At 37.6% G+C, this 19121-nt stretch overlaps 4 protein-coding genes across 4 annotated transcripts; all 4 read right to left on the bottom strand.

Annotated features, from left to right (window-relative positions):
- Positions 1-532: 532 nt before the first annotated feature.
- Positions 533-2045, bottom strand: LOC128198114 (alcohol dehydrogenase 2-like). Its single transcript, XM_052881735.1, has 3 exons — positions 1887-2045; positions 1099-1250; positions 533-774 (listed from the first exon to the last, which is right to left on the bottom strand). Exons 1-3 carry the CDS (start codon positions 2019-2021, stop codon positions 624-626), a joined length of 438 nt encoding a protein of 145 aa, XP_052737695.1. The 5' UTR covers positions 2022-2045; the 3' UTR covers positions 533-623.
- A 149-nt stretch (positions 2046-2194) lies between these two features.
- Positions 2195-7398, bottom strand: LOC128198122 (15-hydroxyprostaglandin dehydrogenase [NAD(+)]-like). Its single transcript, XM_052881846.1, has 3 exons — positions 7300-7398; positions 4762-5001; positions 2195-2245 (listed from the first exon to the last, which is right to left on the bottom strand). The coding sequence occupies exons 1-3, from the start codon at positions 7396-7398 to the stop codon at positions 2195-2197; spliced, it is 390 nt and encodes a 129-aa protein (XP_052737806.1).
- Positions 7399-8076: 678 nt separating this feature from the next.
- On the bottom strand, positions 8077-13908 carry LOC112051335 (15-hydroxyprostaglandin dehydrogenase [NAD(+)]-like). Its single transcript, XM_052881845.1, has 6 exons — positions 13810-13908; positions 12110-12349; positions 10995-11168; positions 9506-9645; positions 8911-9036; positions 8077-8146 (listed from the first exon to the last, which is right to left on the bottom strand). The coding sequence occupies exons 1-6, from the start codon at positions 13906-13908 to the stop codon at positions 8077-8079; spliced, it is 849 nt and encodes a 282-aa protein (XP_052737805.1).
- Positions 13909-17579: 3671 nt separating this feature from the next.
- Positions 17580-18788, bottom strand: LOC128198121 (uncharacterized). The gene is made up of 2 exons (XM_052881844.1): positions 18737-18788; positions 17580-18214 (listed from the first exon to the last, which is right to left on the bottom strand). Exons 1-2 carry the CDS (start codon positions 18786-18788, stop codon positions 17580-17582), a joined length of 687 nt encoding a protein of 228 aa, XP_052737804.1.
- Between the last annotated feature and the right edge of the window lie 333 nt (positions 18789-19121).

The raw sequence follows: 19121 nt of genomic DNA, 5'->3' as shown, positions 1-19121 counted from the left end.
AATTCTCTACGTGTGTGAACACTGCCAATCCGTATGGGGCCAACGTGGTGGACTAATTGGCCTACCCCCTCTCATTCTCAGAGGACACTCGAGCTCAGCAGTGAGCCGAATATGGGTTGATAACAAATAGCAGGCGCCCGCGACTTTGTACGCGTAAATTGATTTTTTCGGAATAAAAATTACCCTAGATTAGAGAGAATAATGCAATAAACTTTTTATTCTAATACCTACTAAAAACCGAAATAATTGATTAAAAAAACACCGATATGATTCTAACCCCGCCCGCTGCACTATTGTCCTACTCCTAAAGTTAACAACATTGACATCATACAGATCCAGACCAACACACGATCGGTTTTATCGGCTGCCAAGCCGTTAGCGCTGCAGGCATGTGAGTTTACTTGATCGTCAGTGGCTGACATAACACACTCTTTCGGCTTATTGGATGGAAACGGCAATATTAGCGAAAGAAATAGAAAATACTTATTTTATAAATAAAAAAATACATATAGGTAGGTATGTATTCGTTTACATTGCGTAACTTATTCAAATTAACTTATGTTGTATGTACAAACAAATGATAATTTGTTTTTAAAAACAAATGATAATAATATGATATAATTTTAATTATAAACATAATCATCAAACATTTGAACGCTTTTATCGTAAGTATTGGTGACATCCATAGCTGGCTTATCGCTGGTAGATATCCAGACACTGCCACTGGCTCCTTGTTTGTACGTTTCTATCACTGCTTTCGCTGCTGATTCAACACTGAAAAAACAATGCGATATATTTTTTAACAAGTAATAGATAGCATGAGCCGTGATAGCCTAGTGAAAATGACCCCTGTGATAATGTAGTTTTTCATTAGTGAAAGAATTTCTCAAATCGGTCGGGTAATTTCAGAGCCGATTCAATCCAAACAAATATAAAAAACTTTCGTCTTATAATATTAATATAGATATTATGGATAACTTAATATGCTTACGCTGCTGGGCCCAGAGAACATAAACAAAGCGCTTAAACTAGCCCTTTTGGGTCTATAAGACCCCATGTCACCAGTGAAAGGTTATCCAGTGTTGGAACATACTGTACCTTTGTGTCCTAAACTTCTTCATTTCTTTAGCTAATAATGGTTCTGCACTCGTGTCAAATACATTATGCAAATTTCTCAATAGAGGCGTATTTGTAACACCAAAACAAATACATATAATTCGCACCCCACTACGCGAATAGTGCAAATGATTCTAAAACAAAAACAAAACATGCTTATTAAGATCACCGTCCTATCTGAGATTTGTGAGTAAGGGTTTTAACAACATAGTTAAAATTGTATTAACATTGAGTTTGTGTCAGATTTGAATACTAATTCCTTACATAAAGTAGAAATGCAAAATTAAATAATTATGTCGGTCTGTCTGACAATTAATAAGTCTCAAACAGTTACAATAAATATTTATTTTTATATAATACTAGATTGATTACTTTCATAGTTTCATTACATACGAGAACTTAATTTGTATCTATATCACTGCTTTCGCTGCTGATTCAACACTGAAAAAACAATGCGATATATTTTTTAACAAGTAATAGAGAACTTAAGAGACTTAAGAGAGAACTTAATTTGTACCTATATTATGATCAGAATAAAATAATGTATAAGTTTTATAAGTCGCGGTATTTATTACTAGACTTCTCCGAAACGGCTGGATCGATTTTTATAAAATTTAGTATTATATCGGGTAGGTCTCAGAATCGGCCAACGTCTATTTTTCGTAATAAAAAATGAAAATTTTTTCATACCCTTACGTAAATAATAATTTATGAAGCAAAACCACTTTTTCTGGGTCAGTTAGTAACATAGTCGCAAATGTCATACTTACGCCTAATGAAGTGCTGAATTTTAGTACGCCAGATTTTGTAGCGCTATATATTGGAACATTCACAATTTTTGTTAGAGCCACCACTGAGCTAACATTTATTATTGTACCACCTTTTCCACCTTTCTCTTTGTGCATTGTGTTCCAAGCATGTAAAGAACTTGTAATTACTGATACCTAAACACAAAAAAAAAACATTTGTTTTAAACAAACCAGTAAAGGTGGTTGTGAGGCAGCAGTACATTCGGCTCGTACATTCTTAAAGAATGGCGAGGTTGAAGTACTGCTGAAAGTAGACGTGAAAAATGCTTTCAATTCTTTGGATAGGGCAACTTTGCTGAACGAAGTTTCAACGCATCTTCCTGAAATTTACCCATATGTTTGGCAATGTTACAGCTCAGATACCAAATTGTTTTTTGGAAATAACGGTATTAAATCTAGTGTAGGCGTTCAGCAGGGGGATCCTTTAGGTCCAGCCCTTTTCAGCTTAGGGATACATAGCCATATCTCAAATTTAACATCTAAATTTAACATATGGTATCTTGATGATGGAACTATTGGAGGCAACGTGATTGATGTCTTAAAAGATCTTAACGAAGTTAAGCAAAAATTTAGTCAAATTGGTTTAGAACTAAATTACTCGAAATGTGAATTATTTTTCACGGAAAGACTGTCGCAAGAACGACAATTACTGGCTTTTGAATTATTTAATAGAATTGCTCCCAATATTAAAATAGTTAACAAGCAATCACTTTGCCTACTTGGTGCTCCTCTTTATGACGAAGCCATTCAACCCAATTTGGATCAAAAACTCAAAACATTTTCGGCTAATACAGACAAATTGGGCTCTCTAAATTCTCACATAGCTTTTTCGATTCTAAAACATTGCCTTTTTGTACCTAAATTAATGTACGTTCTACGTTCTAGCCCAATTTGGAAATTTCCTGGTCAACTCGAAAATATGGATGCCACCTTACGAATCACACTTGAAAAAATTCTAAATTTGCATTTTGATGATCAGTCTTGGAACCAAGCTACTTTACCGGTCAAATACGGTGGCATCGGCGTGCGAAAAATTTCTAGTGTTGCTCTTCCGGCTTTTCTTTCCTCTGTGCATAGTATAAAAGAGCTCAGTTCTCGTATTCTTAATTCCAATTCAGTTTGCATAACCTATGCCACAGAGGCTCTAGAGAGTTGGAAGGTCAGATGTCCCAACGTTGACATCCCAAAGGAACGTACTACACAAAAACTTTGGGATGCTCCATTGGTTCAGCTGACACATGAAAATTTAGTTCAAAATCTTACAAGTGCTGTAGATAGAGCCAGGCTTCTAGCATTATCCGAAAAGGAATCTGGGTATTGGCTCCATGCCTTGCCATCGAAAAATCTTGGCACTTTATTAGACAACGAAAGTTTTCGTGTGGCTCTAGGACTCAGATTGGGTACACCATTGTGTTTAGAGCACAAATGTCCATGTGGGAAAGAGGTGAGTAAATTTGGAATCCACGGGCTTTCATGCCAAAGGAGTGGCGGTAGGCTATTTCGGCATGGCTCTCTTAATGACATAATAAAAAGGGCTCTTGCCACCATAAATATTCCTGCGCTAATCGAGCCGTTAGGAATCAGTCGGGATGATGGCAAGAGACCTGATGGATTGACGCTGGTTCCCTGGGAAATGGGGCGGGCCCTAATGTGGGACGCTACATGCGTCGACACATTAGCACCGTGTCATATCAGGGAGACAGAATCAAGACCGGGAGCCGCAGCAGAAAAAGCTGAAACCGGTAAGTGGCTCAAGTATGCCTCTCTGACAGAGAGTTACATATTTGTACCTTTTGCCGTGGAGACCCTTGGGCCATGGAGTCGCAGTGCCAAAAAATTTTTCCGTACTATTTCACCGCGGCTTGTTGCCTCGACTGGTGACAGAAGGGCTGGCTCATTTTTTGCGCAAAGGATCAGCCTGGCTGTCCAGCGCGGAAATGCAGCCAGTATTCTTGCCACCATTCCACGTGGGCATGATTTGTATAGTTATTAGGATAAGTTAGCTTAAGTTCCTTATTGTATTCTTTCTCAATAAAAAAAAAAAAAAAAAAAAAAAAAAAAAAAAAAAAAAAAACAAACCAATAAATTTTATAAAATTATAATTATTACAACCTCAGAGTCAATTTTCATGTAAAAAAAAATTAAGATAGATAGCCGTGATAGTGAATTTTTAGGGGCATATTTCTGGACGCACCAAAGTCTGAAAGATGACTTAGAATGTAAACGCCTCACCACCGTGATTTTCCTCGATTAAAGTGTTGTCCAAATCGCCATAAATATATCACACACACAACGTTTTAACAATATTGTCATGAATAAAAATGGTCCTTGGGTTGACCTCATTTTTATGAGTACCTATCCATCATGATAACTTAAACTCTAGAATAGATCTTATTAAATTATTAGGTGATTAATCTAGGTATGTTACATTAGGTATTAGTATATAAGATAGTATAGACAAGAATAGATATAATAAAGAATGAGTGTATAAGAGGAAGTCTGAAGGTGGCGCCAGTGACAGAAAAATTGAGGAGTAGAAGGTTAGCTAGGTATAGACATGTAATGCGTAGGGAAGAAAATTATATTACTAGAAAAATGTTGAATGTGCAAGTGGAAGGACATAAGAGGAGAGGAAGGCCAAAGAAGAGATGGTTGGATTGTGTGAAAGAGGACATGTGTGTAAAAGGAGTGGATGATGACTGTTGACGAGTAATAGAGACGAATGGAAAAGATTAACATATTTTTCCGACCCCACTTAAGTGTGATAAGGGTAAGGAGATGATGATGGAGTACCTATACAAATATAATATTAAAATCAACGTAGTTCTAACTTTACCAGATTAATATTGATTTCCGTCATATAGGAATTTGGACTATCGCCTAAAATCCCGGCATTGTTTATAACCAAATCGATGTAACCGATTTCATCGTTTATCACTTTGTATGCTTGTAGAAGATTCTCTTTGTCAGCAACATCACACTTTACGAAGATTACTTTGTTGTTGTTGTACTTTGAGTTTAATTCATTTTGTAGAGCTTTCCCAGCTTCTTCAGACACATCCAACATTGCTATACGCTGTGTAATAAAAATACATAAAATATTTTTTCTTATTTTCATTTCTTACTACTTTTACATAATTAATTAGCTAGTGATAATTGTATTACATACTCAAAATTCAAAATTCAAAATTCAAAATTCATTTATTTCAAGTAGGCTCAGTTTACAAGCACTTTTGACACGTCAGTTGACTATTTGTAAAGATTCTACCACCGGTTCGGAAGGCAGGTTCTGCTGAGAAGATACCGGCAAGAAACTCAACAGTTGCTCTTTTGAAAAAGTCATACAGTATTACAATTTACATTTGATAACAATTAAATTACAATTTCTTATAGTTTTATTTCCTGTGTGAAGGTGGAAGCTGATCCAATGGCCTCCAAGCACCTTTGTCGTTAAGGAACTCATCAATAGTGTAGTAACCTCGACTAAGTAAATGTTTTTTAACACATTGCTTAAAGTTGTGCATTGGCAAGTCCATCACAGTCTTGGGGATCTTGTTATAGAAGAGTACACCCAAACCCACAAAAGATTTTTTAACTCTTTGGAGACGATATGCAGAAATAACTAACTTATGCCCGTGTCTAGTAAGACGTGGGTTTACATCTCCTTTTCGTTTGTACAAATTAATATTTTGTCTCACATAAACTATACTGTTATATATATACTGACAGGCTACTGTTAAAATGCCTATTTCTTTAAACTTTTGACGAAGGGACTCGCGTGATTTTAGTTGATATATTGCTCGAATTGCTCTTTTTTGAAGTACAAATATAGAATGTATATCAGCAGCCTTGCCCCACAACAAAATACCGTAAGACATTACGCTGTGAAAGTACGCAAAATAAACAAGTCTAGCTGTATCAACATCAGTAAACTGTCTTATTTTTCTCACTGCAAAAGCAGCTGAGCTGAGTTTACCTGACAGTTTTTCTATATGAGCACCCCACTGAAGTTTAGAATCCAAGGTCACTCCCAGGAAAACTGTGGAATTCTCTATTTCTAGTGTTTCACCATTGATCATTATAGACTTATCTAATTTTATAACATTTGGTAATGAAAACTCAATACATTTAGTTTTCTTTGCATTTAAAAGTAAGTTGTTAACAGTGAACCAATGCGACACATGCGATATGGCACGGTTTACATCGTCGGAATTATCTTTACTTCTGTCACTCTTAAAAATTAGGGATGTGTCGTCAGCAAACAGTACTATCTCACAGATGCCGCTAACATGGTGTGGTAAATCGTTTATGTACACTAGGAATAGAAAAGGACCCAGAATTGAACCCTGTGGGACGCCCATTGTGTTAGAAAAACCGCGAGACTTTGAATCATTTATGCATACCTTTTGTGTATGTATCTACATTATAATATAATACATTATAACACAGTGATAGAATTTTTACAAACAATCAACTGACGTATCAAATGTGCTTGTAAACTGAGCCTACTTGAAATAAATGAATTTTAAATTTTGAATATTTTGAAATAAGTTGTACATCTTCACCAAACCTTGGCCTGTTACCGTGTGGCACGTCGAATCTCTTTCAACAAACGATATCGCTTCATTTTATTAAAAAACTAGCCGACGCCGCGCGGTTTCACCCGCGTGGTTCCCGTTCCCGTAGGAATACGAGGATAATATATAGCCTATAGCATTCCTCGATAAATGGTCTATCTAACACTGAAAGAGTTTTTCGGACCATTAGTTATTAGTAGGTATAGATGTATGAGGGTGATTATCGACGGGTCACGTGATCATGTTGTCGATCCCATACATTATGTTAGTTTTCGAAGCGTTAGCTTATATAGAAAGAGAATCGTCATACCACTTAGCAAAGGTCCATTCTTTTAGGAATCATTGCATTTTCAACATCCATACTAATATTATAAAGAGGTAAAGTTTGTTGATTGTAGGAGCTAATCTCCGGATCTACTAAATAGAAAGCGTAATAAGTATTTTTATTGAGTGTTATAATATTTTGTCCCCTATTCCCACGGTAACGGGAACTAGGCAGGTTAACGGTAACGAGGCCTTCGCTAGTAGTATTCGCTAGTAGTAGTAATTTCTTATAAAAATAGCCTCCACATTGAAATTTACGATTTACCCTACTACGTGAAGTACCCTTGTAAAGTTGAGCAAAAGAATGAACATTCAAACAATAATGCAGCTAAGTTAACTAGCCACGGCGGAAGCCTCCCACCAGCCAGACCTGGCTACATATATAAAATATTTTTCATCCATTGAACATGGGTGAATGTCGTTTCTTACACGGCTCTTAGACTACAAGTCATAAACTAAAGATTATTAAGTACCTGCACATTCTCATGAAGCAGAAATTTCACTACAGAAGCACCAATTCCACTGGCAGCGCCGGTCACCAAAACTATTTTTCCGTTTAAACTGTATGACATCTTGGAACAGACTACCTAAGTAATAAAAGATGGTCTGTAACTGTATTAACAGTCCACTTTTTATAAAACTTTGTTCTTACGGACTGGATCTGAATTACATGATACACATAAAAATTAATTGGATGATACACATAAAAAGTAATTATTGTAATAATAAAAATAAAATATATATATATTCTATACAAAGATTCTAAATCCGTACCACCAAAAACTCTAACACTGTAATCTGTGATTACAGTGTTAGATTATTTGCAGTATGACTGCAGATAATGTATAGTCGAAATCATAATGGTTTTTCGATGAATACGAAAATAAATGATAGGTTTTTAATAACTATTTGAATACCTTTTATATCTTCGCCCAACAAGCGTTTTACTAAATGTAGACTATCAATTGTTTCCATTCAATCTCTCCCCTATCACAATGATATATATTTAATTTAACGTGAAATTCGCAATATCTTGTAAGTTAAGCTCAGAGATCGTTCATTATCTTATTGCAATATTTAAACAAACAGTAATATAGATAAAAACAGAATAGATAAAGAAGACAAAATAAAAGTTGCATCTTTTAGTCAGTACTGTACCTACTATCACGGAAAAAGTGTTTAGCGTTTTATATTCAGTTCTATAGGTACTATACTACTAATATTACTACTACTACTACCTAGTGCTTCTACTACTGCTGCTGCTTCTGCTGCTGGTGCTTCTTCTTCTGCTGCTGCATTTTCAAGTAGACTTTTAAAGCACTTGAAACGTCAAGTTTTACTATTTGTACTTTTTCTACCGCCGTTTCTGAAGGCAGGCAGATAAATGTTATCGACGATATTCAGACTTGGACTTATAATAAGCTAGCGGACATTCTTAACGTCCACCTTAAGCGAAATGTCATAACGAAAAACCGCTTAACGCACATAAATGAAGCAGTACATAAATGGCATCGAGACAGTTTATACTTAGTAGACATCCGCTAAAAATGGATTCACGACTGGGCCGAATTATGGAGGTCTAAGTCATCTACTTACGGATCTGAGACTTGGTCGCTAACTGTGGCCCTCAAAAGAAGGCTCAAACTCACTTATCGAGCGATAGAGCGAACTATGCTTGGAGTTTCTTACGAGATCGAATCAGAAATATGACTCAGCGAGTCGCGAAACTGAAGTAGCAATGGGCAGAGCACATAGTGCTAAGAGCCGGTGGACGTTGGGATTCTAATATGCTGGATTGACGAGCCCGCACCAGAAAGCGCAATGTTGGTCGACCCCCTATTAGGAGGACTAATAACAGATAAGGAGGTTGCAGGGAGCCGGTGGATGCTGGCGGCTCGAGACCTTTTTGTTCGGAAGTCCATGCAAGAGGCCTATGTCCAACAGAGGACGTCCATGTTCATGATGATGATGATGATGGTGAAGGGAGGACGAAGGCGCAAGCGTTCGCTATTGTCTAATGATTTGAAATTTATACAGACAATTATAAGATACATTTTATTTAAACATATAGGTATTGATAATACGATTCCATGCTTTTGCTGTGGTCTTTGGTAACATCTAAGGCTGGTTCGTCAGCGTTGGACAACCACACACTAGCACTAGTTCCCTGTTTGTATGCTTCTGTGACTGCTTTACCTGCTGATTCGGGCCTGAAAATTAATAAATAAAGCTATCATACATAAATTATTATTAATTAAAATAAAATCACGCTAAGATTCATCATCATTATCAACCCATATTCGGCTCACTGCTGAGCTCGAGTGTCCTCTCAGAACGAGTACCAGTGGCGAACGATGTAGATGAAGAGCCGTCACTAATAAAAAGAAATTCATACAGCGTGATATAAACTCCAGTTTCTCATATATCTAGATACAACAAATAATATGCATGATTTTTTAAAGGTAACCATTGGCGGCGGCGGAAATTGGCTTAAGAACTCTTCGCCGTTCGTACCCTTATTATATACGCTTACGGGACCGCTTCTTAAATTAACTTAGTTTATGGCTTTTCCTTTGTTGTAACTATTATTTATTAGGTTTTAAACAGTCGTTTAGGGCTTAATCCGGCAAATACATCATGACATGAGGTTTATTTTATAAAGATATTGTTGTTTCATACCGTTGTAATTTGAACTCCTTAAAGTTTATTTTAGCTGTCTCATCAAATAACTTGGTATTATTTTCTAAAATAGGCGTGTCCGTCACACCGAAACACATAGCCAGTACACGCACTCCGCTTCTTGTATAATGTGTTTCATCCTGAAACAAATCAAATTAAAATAATATATCCGTTGGAAATTTACCCATGACAACCTATATTACAACGACGCCCCACCAGGTGGACTGACGACATTAAGCAATTCGCAGGGATTTTCTGGATGCAGGTGGCTCAGTATCGTGATGTTTGGATGTCCCTACAAAAGGCCCATGTCCTGCAGTGGATGTCCATCGGCTCATATAATTGTTGTATTCCTACACGCCGCGCCGCAACAACTAAACTGCCTTGTAGCTAAGTGGCACGTCGATGCTTCGAAAAGTAGAAAAATGTTAGGAAATAACATTTGCTATAGACAGGTCACGTGATCAAGATCTGTCATTCCCATACATTTTTTTAGTTTTTGAAGCGTTTGCGATCGTAGAAAGAGAATCGATGTGCCACTTGGGTACAGGGGCTGATTACAGGGGCTGATTTGGCTGAAATTCTAACACATTTTAATTTCAAAATTTCACGCGTACAGACTCGTTAATAGGTATAATAGTATGAGATCAGGCAATAGAAATATATGCTCTTATCTGTTATTATTTATGTGGGATAAAAATAAATTAGAGAAAATATTCACATTGACACATTGCAAACAGGTTACCTAAGTAATAAAATTTCGGGCGGAGAGTACTAAATCATTATTGTTTTTATTAAATTTATTTAATCTACTTCCCATATTGGTTAATTTAAAAGATCTTACAATAGTTATAAAAATGTATCCAACAGAATAGAAAACGTAAATGTTGCCTGCTTTCACACTACAGTTGCCAGATCAGAGAGATTCTTGTATATAAACAGTTGAGTATGTTATTTATACGAGTATACCCTCATAAATTATTTAGTCGTCTAAAATTTCAAATAAAAGCTTATTTTAGGCTTAATTTAAGTGTATTTATGCATGATATAATACAAAATATAATTAAGAAACAGAGTTAAAGTTAATTCGATTCAGTCCCACAGTCCTCGGATTGTGAACTGAATCGAAACCACATCGAAATACAAACGCGAAACCAGCGAATGATTAACGTTAAAAATTAAATGCAATGGTCAACGAGCATGAGAAGTATTTCGCTGAGTTAGCATGAGAATAAGGGCTGTTACAATCTAGTTCATGGTTTCCTAGATTTTGTATGAATAATGTGTCTAATCACAATTTAACTATTTGTTGTGTCACTGTGAATTATTTTTCATTTATTTCTTTTTACTAATAAATAACAGATGAGGGTACATATTTCTAATGTTGGCTCTTAGACCAACCTTTTATAAATATCTGCCTATATTAACTTCCATAAATATTTGCCTATCGTAATCTCTTTGTCCATTACACTGTATATTATATACTTACACCCAAGCAAGTACTGAATTTAAGCACAGCTGTTTTGGTGGCGCTGTAAATCGGAATAGCTTCAAATTTTAGCAGCCCAGCAACTGAACTAAAGTTGATAATAGTGCCACCTGATCCACCTTTCTCTTTATGCATAATTTTCCATGAATGTAAGGAACTTCTTATTAGAGATGTCTGAAATGAAAAGACAAAAGTATTTAGATAGATAAATTCACACAAAAATATAAAAACTACAAGATTATTAAAACCATACAAGTATGCACAACGGCGGTCATATCGTTCATAGCTGTCTCCTCCAGATATCGGTTTTTCCTATCTAAAATTCCATAAATCAAAGTAATAGCATAGATTGGAAAACCCTAAGAGATGAAGATGAAGAATATTAGACCAGGTCGTGTCCGGGCAGGCCGAAGCCGAGGCCGACTGTGGTGTAGACGACACTTTTTCTGCATTAGATATATTTACAATATTCACATGAAAGCAAACAAAGCTGTCAGATGCTATTTCTAACCGTATAAGTATAGTATAGTAACCGTATAAGTTCATGTCCTTCATACAAGGTAAGTAACCTAATTAAGAAAGCTAAAGTCATTTTATCAACAATCTATCTACAGTAAGACCCCGTTTAGTACCCCCGGTTGACGCTGCTGACGTCCATTAAGGAGCCTACGGCCCTGACGCAATCAGAAGAAAACGAAGTACAGTAAGATTAAATTTCAATTTTTTTATTAATTGAATCCTTACTGCATTTGAAGTAGAACTAGTAAATAGGTAATTTTTGATAAAAAGATCTTGAACTTCAACATTATAGAATTTTAAATTTTAAGTCTCTTTTTTGTATGCTACCGCTGCTACACTAGACTATTGCTACCGCTTTGAAGAGAAATTCTTAGTACAAGATCCGGCATAATGCATAGGTATGTTAAAAAATATACACCCTCATCTGTTATTTTTTAGGGATAAGAAATAAATGATAGAAAATATTCACATTCATACAATGCAAATAGGTTTCCAAATAAATAACTGATGAGGGTATATATGCCTTATGCCGGATCTTAGACCATCTGTACAACACAGACAGACAGGTAAACATTTAAAATATGTGTATCACTTACCAAATTAATATTAATTGTCCTCTCAAAATTCTCTGGAGTGTCATCTAAAATGCCAGCATTGTTTACAACCACATCTATGTAACCATTTTGTTCTTGCACTGCATTGAATGCTCCTACCAGCGTTTCTTTGTTGGTTACATCGCATTCGATAAACGTCACTTTATTTTCACCATACTTTGTGTTTAATTCGTTTTGTAGAACATTGCCTGCTTCTACTTCTATATCTAATACTGCTACATGCTGTAAAATATTAAAAGTCTGGGTAGCAATGATGATTAATTGTAGGTACCTAATTATCAACCTATTTTACTAACCCACTACAGGGCCAGGCCTTCCTATTCGTAGTAGAGGGTTTATGGAGATTATTAAACCCACCACGCTGGTCCAATGTGAGTTGGCAGAATGGCTTAAAAATACATTATGATCAGATGTTAATAATAATTACAGCTGGGACCGACGGCTTTACGTGCTCTCCAAGGCGCGGAATGAAGAAATTATAACTTTCTCCTATTATGTTTAATAGTAGACGATCCATATTAGAAACGTTCTTCACCCATCTCACTATTGAATGAAAAGTTTTTTATATCAAAATAGCTGACGCCGCGCGATTTCACCCGCGTGGTTCTCGTTCCGGTAGGAATACGGAGATAATATATAGCTTATAGCCTTCCTCGATAGATGAGCTATCTAACACAGAAATATTTTTTCAAATTGGACTAGTAGTCTCTGAGTAGAGCGTTCCAACAAACAAATAAACTATTCAGCTCTATAATATTAGTATGTTAAAAAATATATTGCTAGTAAGCCTTTAATTAAACAGATGGGTGAAGGGCGTTTCTAATAGTCTACGATCCGTATAAGAAACGATCTTCACTCATCTGTTTAATGGATGAAATGTGCTTTATATAAAAATTAGGATGTTTAAAAATATGTTGCCTCAAAATCTCCTGGCCAAACTATAGTTGATATGATAGTAAATAATGGTCAAATATAGTTTGGCCAGGAAAATTGATATAAAACACTTCATCCAATAAACAGATGGGTGAATAACGTTTTTAATAAGGATCTTAGATTATAAGTAGATAAATAAGCATACTCTTATCAGTTTCGATAAATAATAATTATATGAAATTTTATTATGAAGTTATCTCTGATACTGTATTTTTTTATTATAGACTTAAATAATTCATAAATTACAATAATTGATAATTATATCGGAATGCTTATATCATGAGCCGATTTGTAGAAATTATGAATTCCTATTAAAAAAAATCAAAAAAAAAATTCAAAATTCATTTATTTCGATTAGGCTAAGTTTACAAGCACTGTTAAAATGTCAAGCTATGTCATCATTTAATGGTGGTAATTAAAGTCGAAATCTTAAAATTAAAATTACGAGGGTTCAAAATGCGCCTCGTATTAATCATGGCCAGGTTTTACCATAGAGTAATGGATATAATTATTTTTTTTAATTTAAAAAAAATAGATATTTAAAACTATCTTTTATTATCTAAAAAAAAATAAGTTTACCATTTAAATGAAAAAGGTTCAGGCTAAAAGGATATGCAAAATTTTAAGTTCGTACTAGTTTGAGGTGCGGTATAAATTTTCTCTACATTCTGTCTCGTATGTTTCCTTTGGCCATAACAAATGAATCTACTATGAATGCACTACAAATAAAGAGAAATTAAAGATAATACCTTTGCACCTTCCTCCAATAAGCTTCTCACTGTACACGCACCGATCCCACTCGCACCACCAGTCACCAAAGCAACTTTACCGTTCAAACTATGTGCCATCTCGCAACAATATAACATACTAATGCTAGATATGAACGCCTTAATAAATAAGTACTCTAATTGCATACTAGGTATTGCCCATACATTTACACGCGAAATTTTCGCACTGTCTTTCTCATTCACACAAAATTAAGTTTGGATTTTTTTTACGTCATCATCATCATTATCATATCAGCCGATGGACGTCCACTGCAGGACATTGTAGGGACTTCCAAACATCACGATACTGAGCCACCTGCATCCAGCGAATCCCTGCAACTCGCTTGATGTCGTCAGTCTACCGAGTGGGGCTCTTCGAACTATGTGCCCCGCCCATTGCCACTTCGCAACTCATTTAGCTATGTCGGTGACCTTGGTTCTTCTGCGGATCTCCTCATTTCTGATTCGATCACGCAGAGATACTCCTAACATACTCCTCGTTCCATCGCCGGCTGTTTTTTATGTAATAACTTCTTATGGGAGGGTGAACCGCTTCGAAACGTTACGCGTTACGGTACCACTCTGTCTGGCTTCTCTTTCTCTGAAGCATAGGCTGATTGTGTAAGTCCCGTTAAGAAGCATACTCTATGTCGCTAGTCACACTAATATTAAAAAAGGCGAAAGTTTCTGTGTGTGTGCGTGTGTGTGTGTGTGTGTGTGTGTTTTTTTTTTTTTTTTTCTCAGTCTTGCACTACTGCTTCTTCAAGTGTTTCAAGTCATAGCTTCTTCTTCTTCACTTTTCTCTATGCGGCGAAGCTCTAGGAGAACTTCCATCGCAAATAAGCTAGTCGCCTCCCACGCCTCTTTTGACGACGTCATGTCTCTTATTAGGGATTCGGGCCTGCTTCTTCGTTTGAGGGAATTCTCCCAGGCACTGCGTGTTGACTGAAAGCGAGGACATGTAAAGAACACGTGCTCTGCATCTTCGTTAATTTCAGGACAGGACGGACATTTTGGAGATGTTTTGTGCTTGTATTTATAGAGATATTCTCGGAAGCATCCATGTCCTGAGATCATTTGTGTCAAATAGTAGTTAACCTCTCCATGTCTGCGGCTCAACCATACATCCAGTTTTGGGATAAGTCGGTACGTCCACCGGCCATTCACCGAATTGTCCCACCTTTTTTGCCATCTGCGCATGCTATTTCGGCGTTCTTCACTTTTTAGTTCCTCATGACTCAGATTTGAACCTTTTTGCCGGTAAAGGGCTTTCCGTTCTACAGCAAGTACTTCGATTGGCGGCATCCCGGCGATAACGCATGCTGCGTCGTCGGATACCGTGCGAAAAGCGCTGGCAATTCTCAGGGCACTTAGTCGGTATACAGGCAAGAGTTTTCTGCGTGATGCTTGTATGTGGAGTGTGTCGCCCCACAAGGATATTCCGTATGTGAGGACGGATGTGACCACTGCTGATAATAGTATCCTCCTATTCTGTTTAGGACCTCCTATGTTAGGCATTAGTCGTGCTAAGGCCGTTCTTACTACCGACGCTTTTGCACTTACATGCTCTGCTTGTTGCTTGAAATTTAGTCGAGCATCAATCATTACTCCCAAGTACCGGATGAAGGGCTGAGATGTGATTTCATGTTCTCCAACTCGCAGTGTCATGGTTTCTAGCTCTTTCCTACTTGTTATAAGAACTGCTTCAGTCTTGTGCTCTGCTAGCTGCAGCCCAACTGTGTCCATCCACTGTCCGATTCTCTCAAAGGTCGTGTCAAAAGCGAAATTTATCTCTTCGAGATGTTTTGCAACTATGACCATAGCCACGTCATCTGCGTATGCAACGAGTTTTACTTCACTTGGCAATTTTATCTTAAGAAGACCGTCGTACATAACGTTCCATAATAATGGGCCCAGTACGGAACCTTGGGGTACTCCTCCAGTAATGGTATAGTTTTTCAAGCCGGACTCCGTGTCATATATCAAAACCCTATTACTAAAATAGCTCGCTACCATCCTTTGTAGGTACCGTGGCACGTTCATTTCATCGAGGGCTCTCATGATGCAGTTCCACTTAGCAGAGTTAAATGCGTTCTTAATGTCCAGCGTTGCCACTAGGCAGTATTTCTTCGCACCCCTTTTCCATCGGGTCCCTGCAATCGCGTCCTTGGCCATGTTAACTACAAGGTCGATCGCCTGCAATGTGGAGCGACCTTTCCGGAAACCATATTGGTTGCTTGAGAGCTGCGTTTCGACAACTGCTTCGATCCTTTTGTGTATAATACTTTCTAATATTTTACCCGCTGTATCCAGCATGCACAGTGGGCGGTAGGCTGATGGATCATCCAGCGGCTTTTTCCCTTTCGGGAGAAGTACCAATCTCTGACGCTTCCATTTCCGAAGAAAAATGCCCTCATTAAGGCACGCGTTGTATACCTCTAAAAACAGGTGTGGTGCTGCTTCTATGGCTTCCTTCAGCGCAATGTTTGGGACTCCATCCAGCCCAGGTGCTTTTATGTTCCCAACTTTACTACATGCTTCCATCAATTGTTCATTTGTAATTGGTGGGATTTCTTCTATCTCACAATTTCCTGCCCGTTTCTTAAAGTCTGGTTGTTGGGGAAACAGTGCAGTAACAATGGTCTCTAGGAGCTTAGGGCACGTGGGTGATACCATTGACTGAGATCTCAGCTGGGTCATGACAATCTTGTACGGTCTACCCCATGGATCGCTCTCTACTTCACTGATTAGTTCGCCCCAGCATTGTCTTTTGCTTTCTTTAATTGCTATGTTTAGCGTTCGGCGTGCCTTTTTGTACTCTGCCAACAGTTCCTCAAAGTTTGGTCGATTTCGGCGACGCTGGGATGCTCTTCTTTTAGCGAGACACTCTTTTCGGAGAGCAGCGATATGATCATTCCACCAATGTACTGGTGGAAGCTGGTTCATCCTGCGTCTTCGCGGCATACTAGCATCACAAGCGTCCGTAACTCTCTTCATCATCTCCTCTGCCTTTAGTGTAGCATCTCCATCCCCAGTTAGGCTGCAATCCAATGCTACCTTGAAAGTATCAGGATCAAAGGCGCTCACCTTCCAGCCAATGTTGTTTGCCTTTTTGTAGTCTTTTTTATTACTTTGACCCACACCTACTTTCCATACAATATAGACGCTATGATCACTGGCTGTGTATGTGTCCATTAACTCCCACGAGTGGTTCCCTTTAACAAGGCTGCTGCTAACAAAAGCGACATCTACTATAGAAGATGATTTTCCTCTCGTAAATGTTGGTCTATTACCACTGTTGAGCAAAACTACGTCGAGTGTGGACATAGCCTCCAGTAGAGCTTCTCCTCGTGCATTGGTCTGTTTACTGCCCCAGTCGACTGCCCAGGAATTGAAGTCTCCAGCGATTGCAATGCAAGAGTGTTGCTTTGCATCTGCAGTAAGTCGGTCCAAGAAGTCCAAAAATTCGTCGAAAGAGAGGCTGGGTGGAGCATAGCAGCTGTAGAAATATATTCCTCTCAGTTTCGCCGCCACAAAACCGGCTTCTTTACTATTAACAATGCCTTCGAATGGCCAATTTCCACATGCCCAAATCACGGCTTTTGAGGTGCTATCAGTTACCCAGGGCTTAGTGTTAAGGTGTTTGTAGGGCTCCGAAATAAGTACAAGGTCAGGCTTCAGTTCGCGCACAGTTTGCATAAGCAAGTCGTGTGCATCCTCACAGTGGTTAAGGTTTATCTGTAGTACCTTCATCATTTTACTCGTTTTTTCATTACCCTCTGGAGTGCCTCTCTATACACGGGGCATCTGCTGCTCCCAGCGATATGAGTACAGTTTTTACTGGCGTCAATTTCAACACAGAGAGTGCAACGAGGTTCATTTTTGCAGGCAGCGAATTTATGACCTAGCTCTCCACACTTTGAACAGGTATTGGATCGGTCTACTTTACTCTTGCAGTTGGTAGCGAGATGTCCATAGTGCCAGCACCTATAGCACTTGGTAGGTCTCTCTACTATTCTCAAACGGCAATTTACCCAACCAATCCTTATTTTGTCATTATCTCCCAGTACTTTTCTAGTTATTGACGTTGCCAATGTCACCATCGCAGTTTGGGTGCCCCCATAGGCCTTACGTAGTGACTTGATGGCATCCAGCGTTACTTCATCCGCATCTCCGATGGCCTTTTGTATAGCTTCAAGGATCTCCTCCTTTGTGGTCATTTCATCAAGGTCTCGAATTTCAATGACTTCTTGTGAGCCTTTACTGATTACTGTGGCGTCATCTCCGAGGATATCGTTAATGGTCTTTTGTAAACTATGTCCTCTATCTGTATTCTCCTTTGCCAGAATGATTAGGAGATCTCCAGTAGCTGTCCTGCGAATCTTGTCTACTGAATTTCGGACATGTTCATCAGGGACACCTTTTTTAACTCGATTGAGTATTTCAGCGTATTTTTCCTTTTCCTTCGGGCGGACAATCAGCGCATTGGGCCTATTAAAAGTCCTTTCTGGCTTCTTGTGTTGAATGTGTGTGTGTGTGTGTGTGTGTGTGTGTGTGTGTGTGTGTGTGTGTGTAAGTATGTATGTTTGTTCCTCCTTTGTGCTGCGGCCACTGAAGAGATTTGGCTGAATTTTAGAATGGAAATAGATATTTTTCTGGATAAACACAAACTATTACTTTTCATTCCAGAAAAATCCATGGTTCCCGCGGGATTTGTGAAAAACTGAATTTCACGCAGTCGAAGTCGCGAGCGTCCGCTAGTAAGAAATAAGAAAAGGAATACTGACTTTCGTCATTAAACCTTATCCTTTTAGCGCGGGAGTAGATTTAATAATGAAAAAAAAACAATGATTTATAACGGAAGTAATATTCGAAAAAAAAAATATAATTGAAAAATTCAAATCTGTACTTCGCCAAGATAGAAGACCGAAGTCCCATATTTCCTGACCGAGGCCCGACATTGACTTGTCGACTTACAAAACCGGATTACCTACTTTTAAAAACTTTTAGTTATCAATCCTATACAGTATTCAAGTAATATAAAAAAAAAATAAAAACATTTGCAATCGTACAAAATATGCAATTTAGTTATTTTATTTTATTGCGATTTTATTTAAATCATTTATTTTCTAAAATGCAGTAAATATAATATACATATATTATCAATGTACATTGTACAGACATACTGCCGTAAATATAAAACACATTTAGTTGTGAGGATGACCTCAACATTTAATTGAATTTAGTTCCGTTTTTGGGTAAAAAATCTAGCTTTTATTGATTTACCATATAAA

Source organism: Bicyclus anynana, chromosome 5, assembly GCF_947172395.1.
Source record: "Bicyclus anynana chromosome 5, ilBicAnyn1.1, whole genome shotgun sequence".
NCBI classification, from domain to species: domain Eukaryota; kingdom Metazoa; phylum Arthropoda; class Insecta; order Lepidoptera; family Nymphalidae; genus Bicyclus; species Bicyclus anynana.
Note: the sequence above shows the minus strand (reverse complement) of the source record. Positions and strands in the feature narration are given on the sequence as shown.

Excerpts from the sequence above, each read along its gene's own strand:
- LOC128198114 (XM_052881735.1), bottom strand. The coding sequence starts at position 2,021 with ATGCACAAAGAGAAAGGTGGAAAAGGTGGTACAATAATAAATGTTAGC. Across the intron at positions 1,251-1,886 it reads AATTCAGCACTTCATTAGGC|AATCATTTGCACTATTCGCG; the intron begins GTAAGTATGACA and ends TTTTTGTTTTAG. Across the intron at positions 775-1,098 it reads AAGAAGTTTAGGACACAAAG|TGTTGAATCAGCAGCGAAAG; the intron begins GTACAGTATGTT and ends TTGTTTTTTCAG.
- LOC128198121 (XM_052881844.1), bottom strand. The coding sequence starts at position 18,788 with ATGTCGGGCCTCGGTCAGGAAATATGGGACTTCGGTCTTCTATCTTGG. Across the intron at positions 18,215-18,736 it reads CGGTCTTCTATCTTGGCGAA|ACAAGATTCGCAGGACAGCT; the intron begins GTACAGATTTGA and ends GAAATTCAGTAG.
- LOC128198122 (XM_052881846.1), bottom strand. The coding sequence starts at position 7,398 with ATGTCATACAGTTTAAACGGAAAAATAGTTTTGGTGACCGGCGCTGCC. Across the intron at positions 5,002-7,299 it reads TGCTTCATGAGAATGTGCAG|CGTATAGCAATGTTGGATGT; the intron begins GTACTTAATAAT and ends TTTATTACACAG. Across the intron at positions 2,246-4,761 it reads CGGAAATCAATATTAATCTG|GAAGATGCGTTGAAACTTCG; the intron begins GTAAAGTTAGAA and ends GGTAAATTTCAG.
- LOC112051335 (XM_052881845.1), bottom strand. The coding sequence starts at position 13,908 with ATGGCACATAGTTTGAACGGTAAAGTTGCTTTGGTGACTGGTGGTGCG. Across the intron at positions 11,169-12,109 it reads GGACAATTAATATTAATTTG|ACATCTCTAATAAGAAGTTC; the intron begins GTAAGTGATACA and ends TTTTCATTTCAG. Across the intron at positions 9,037-9,505 it reads AAGGAGTTCAAATTACAACG|GCCCGAATCAGCAGGTAAAG; the intron begins GTATGAAACAAC and ends ATTAATTTTCAG.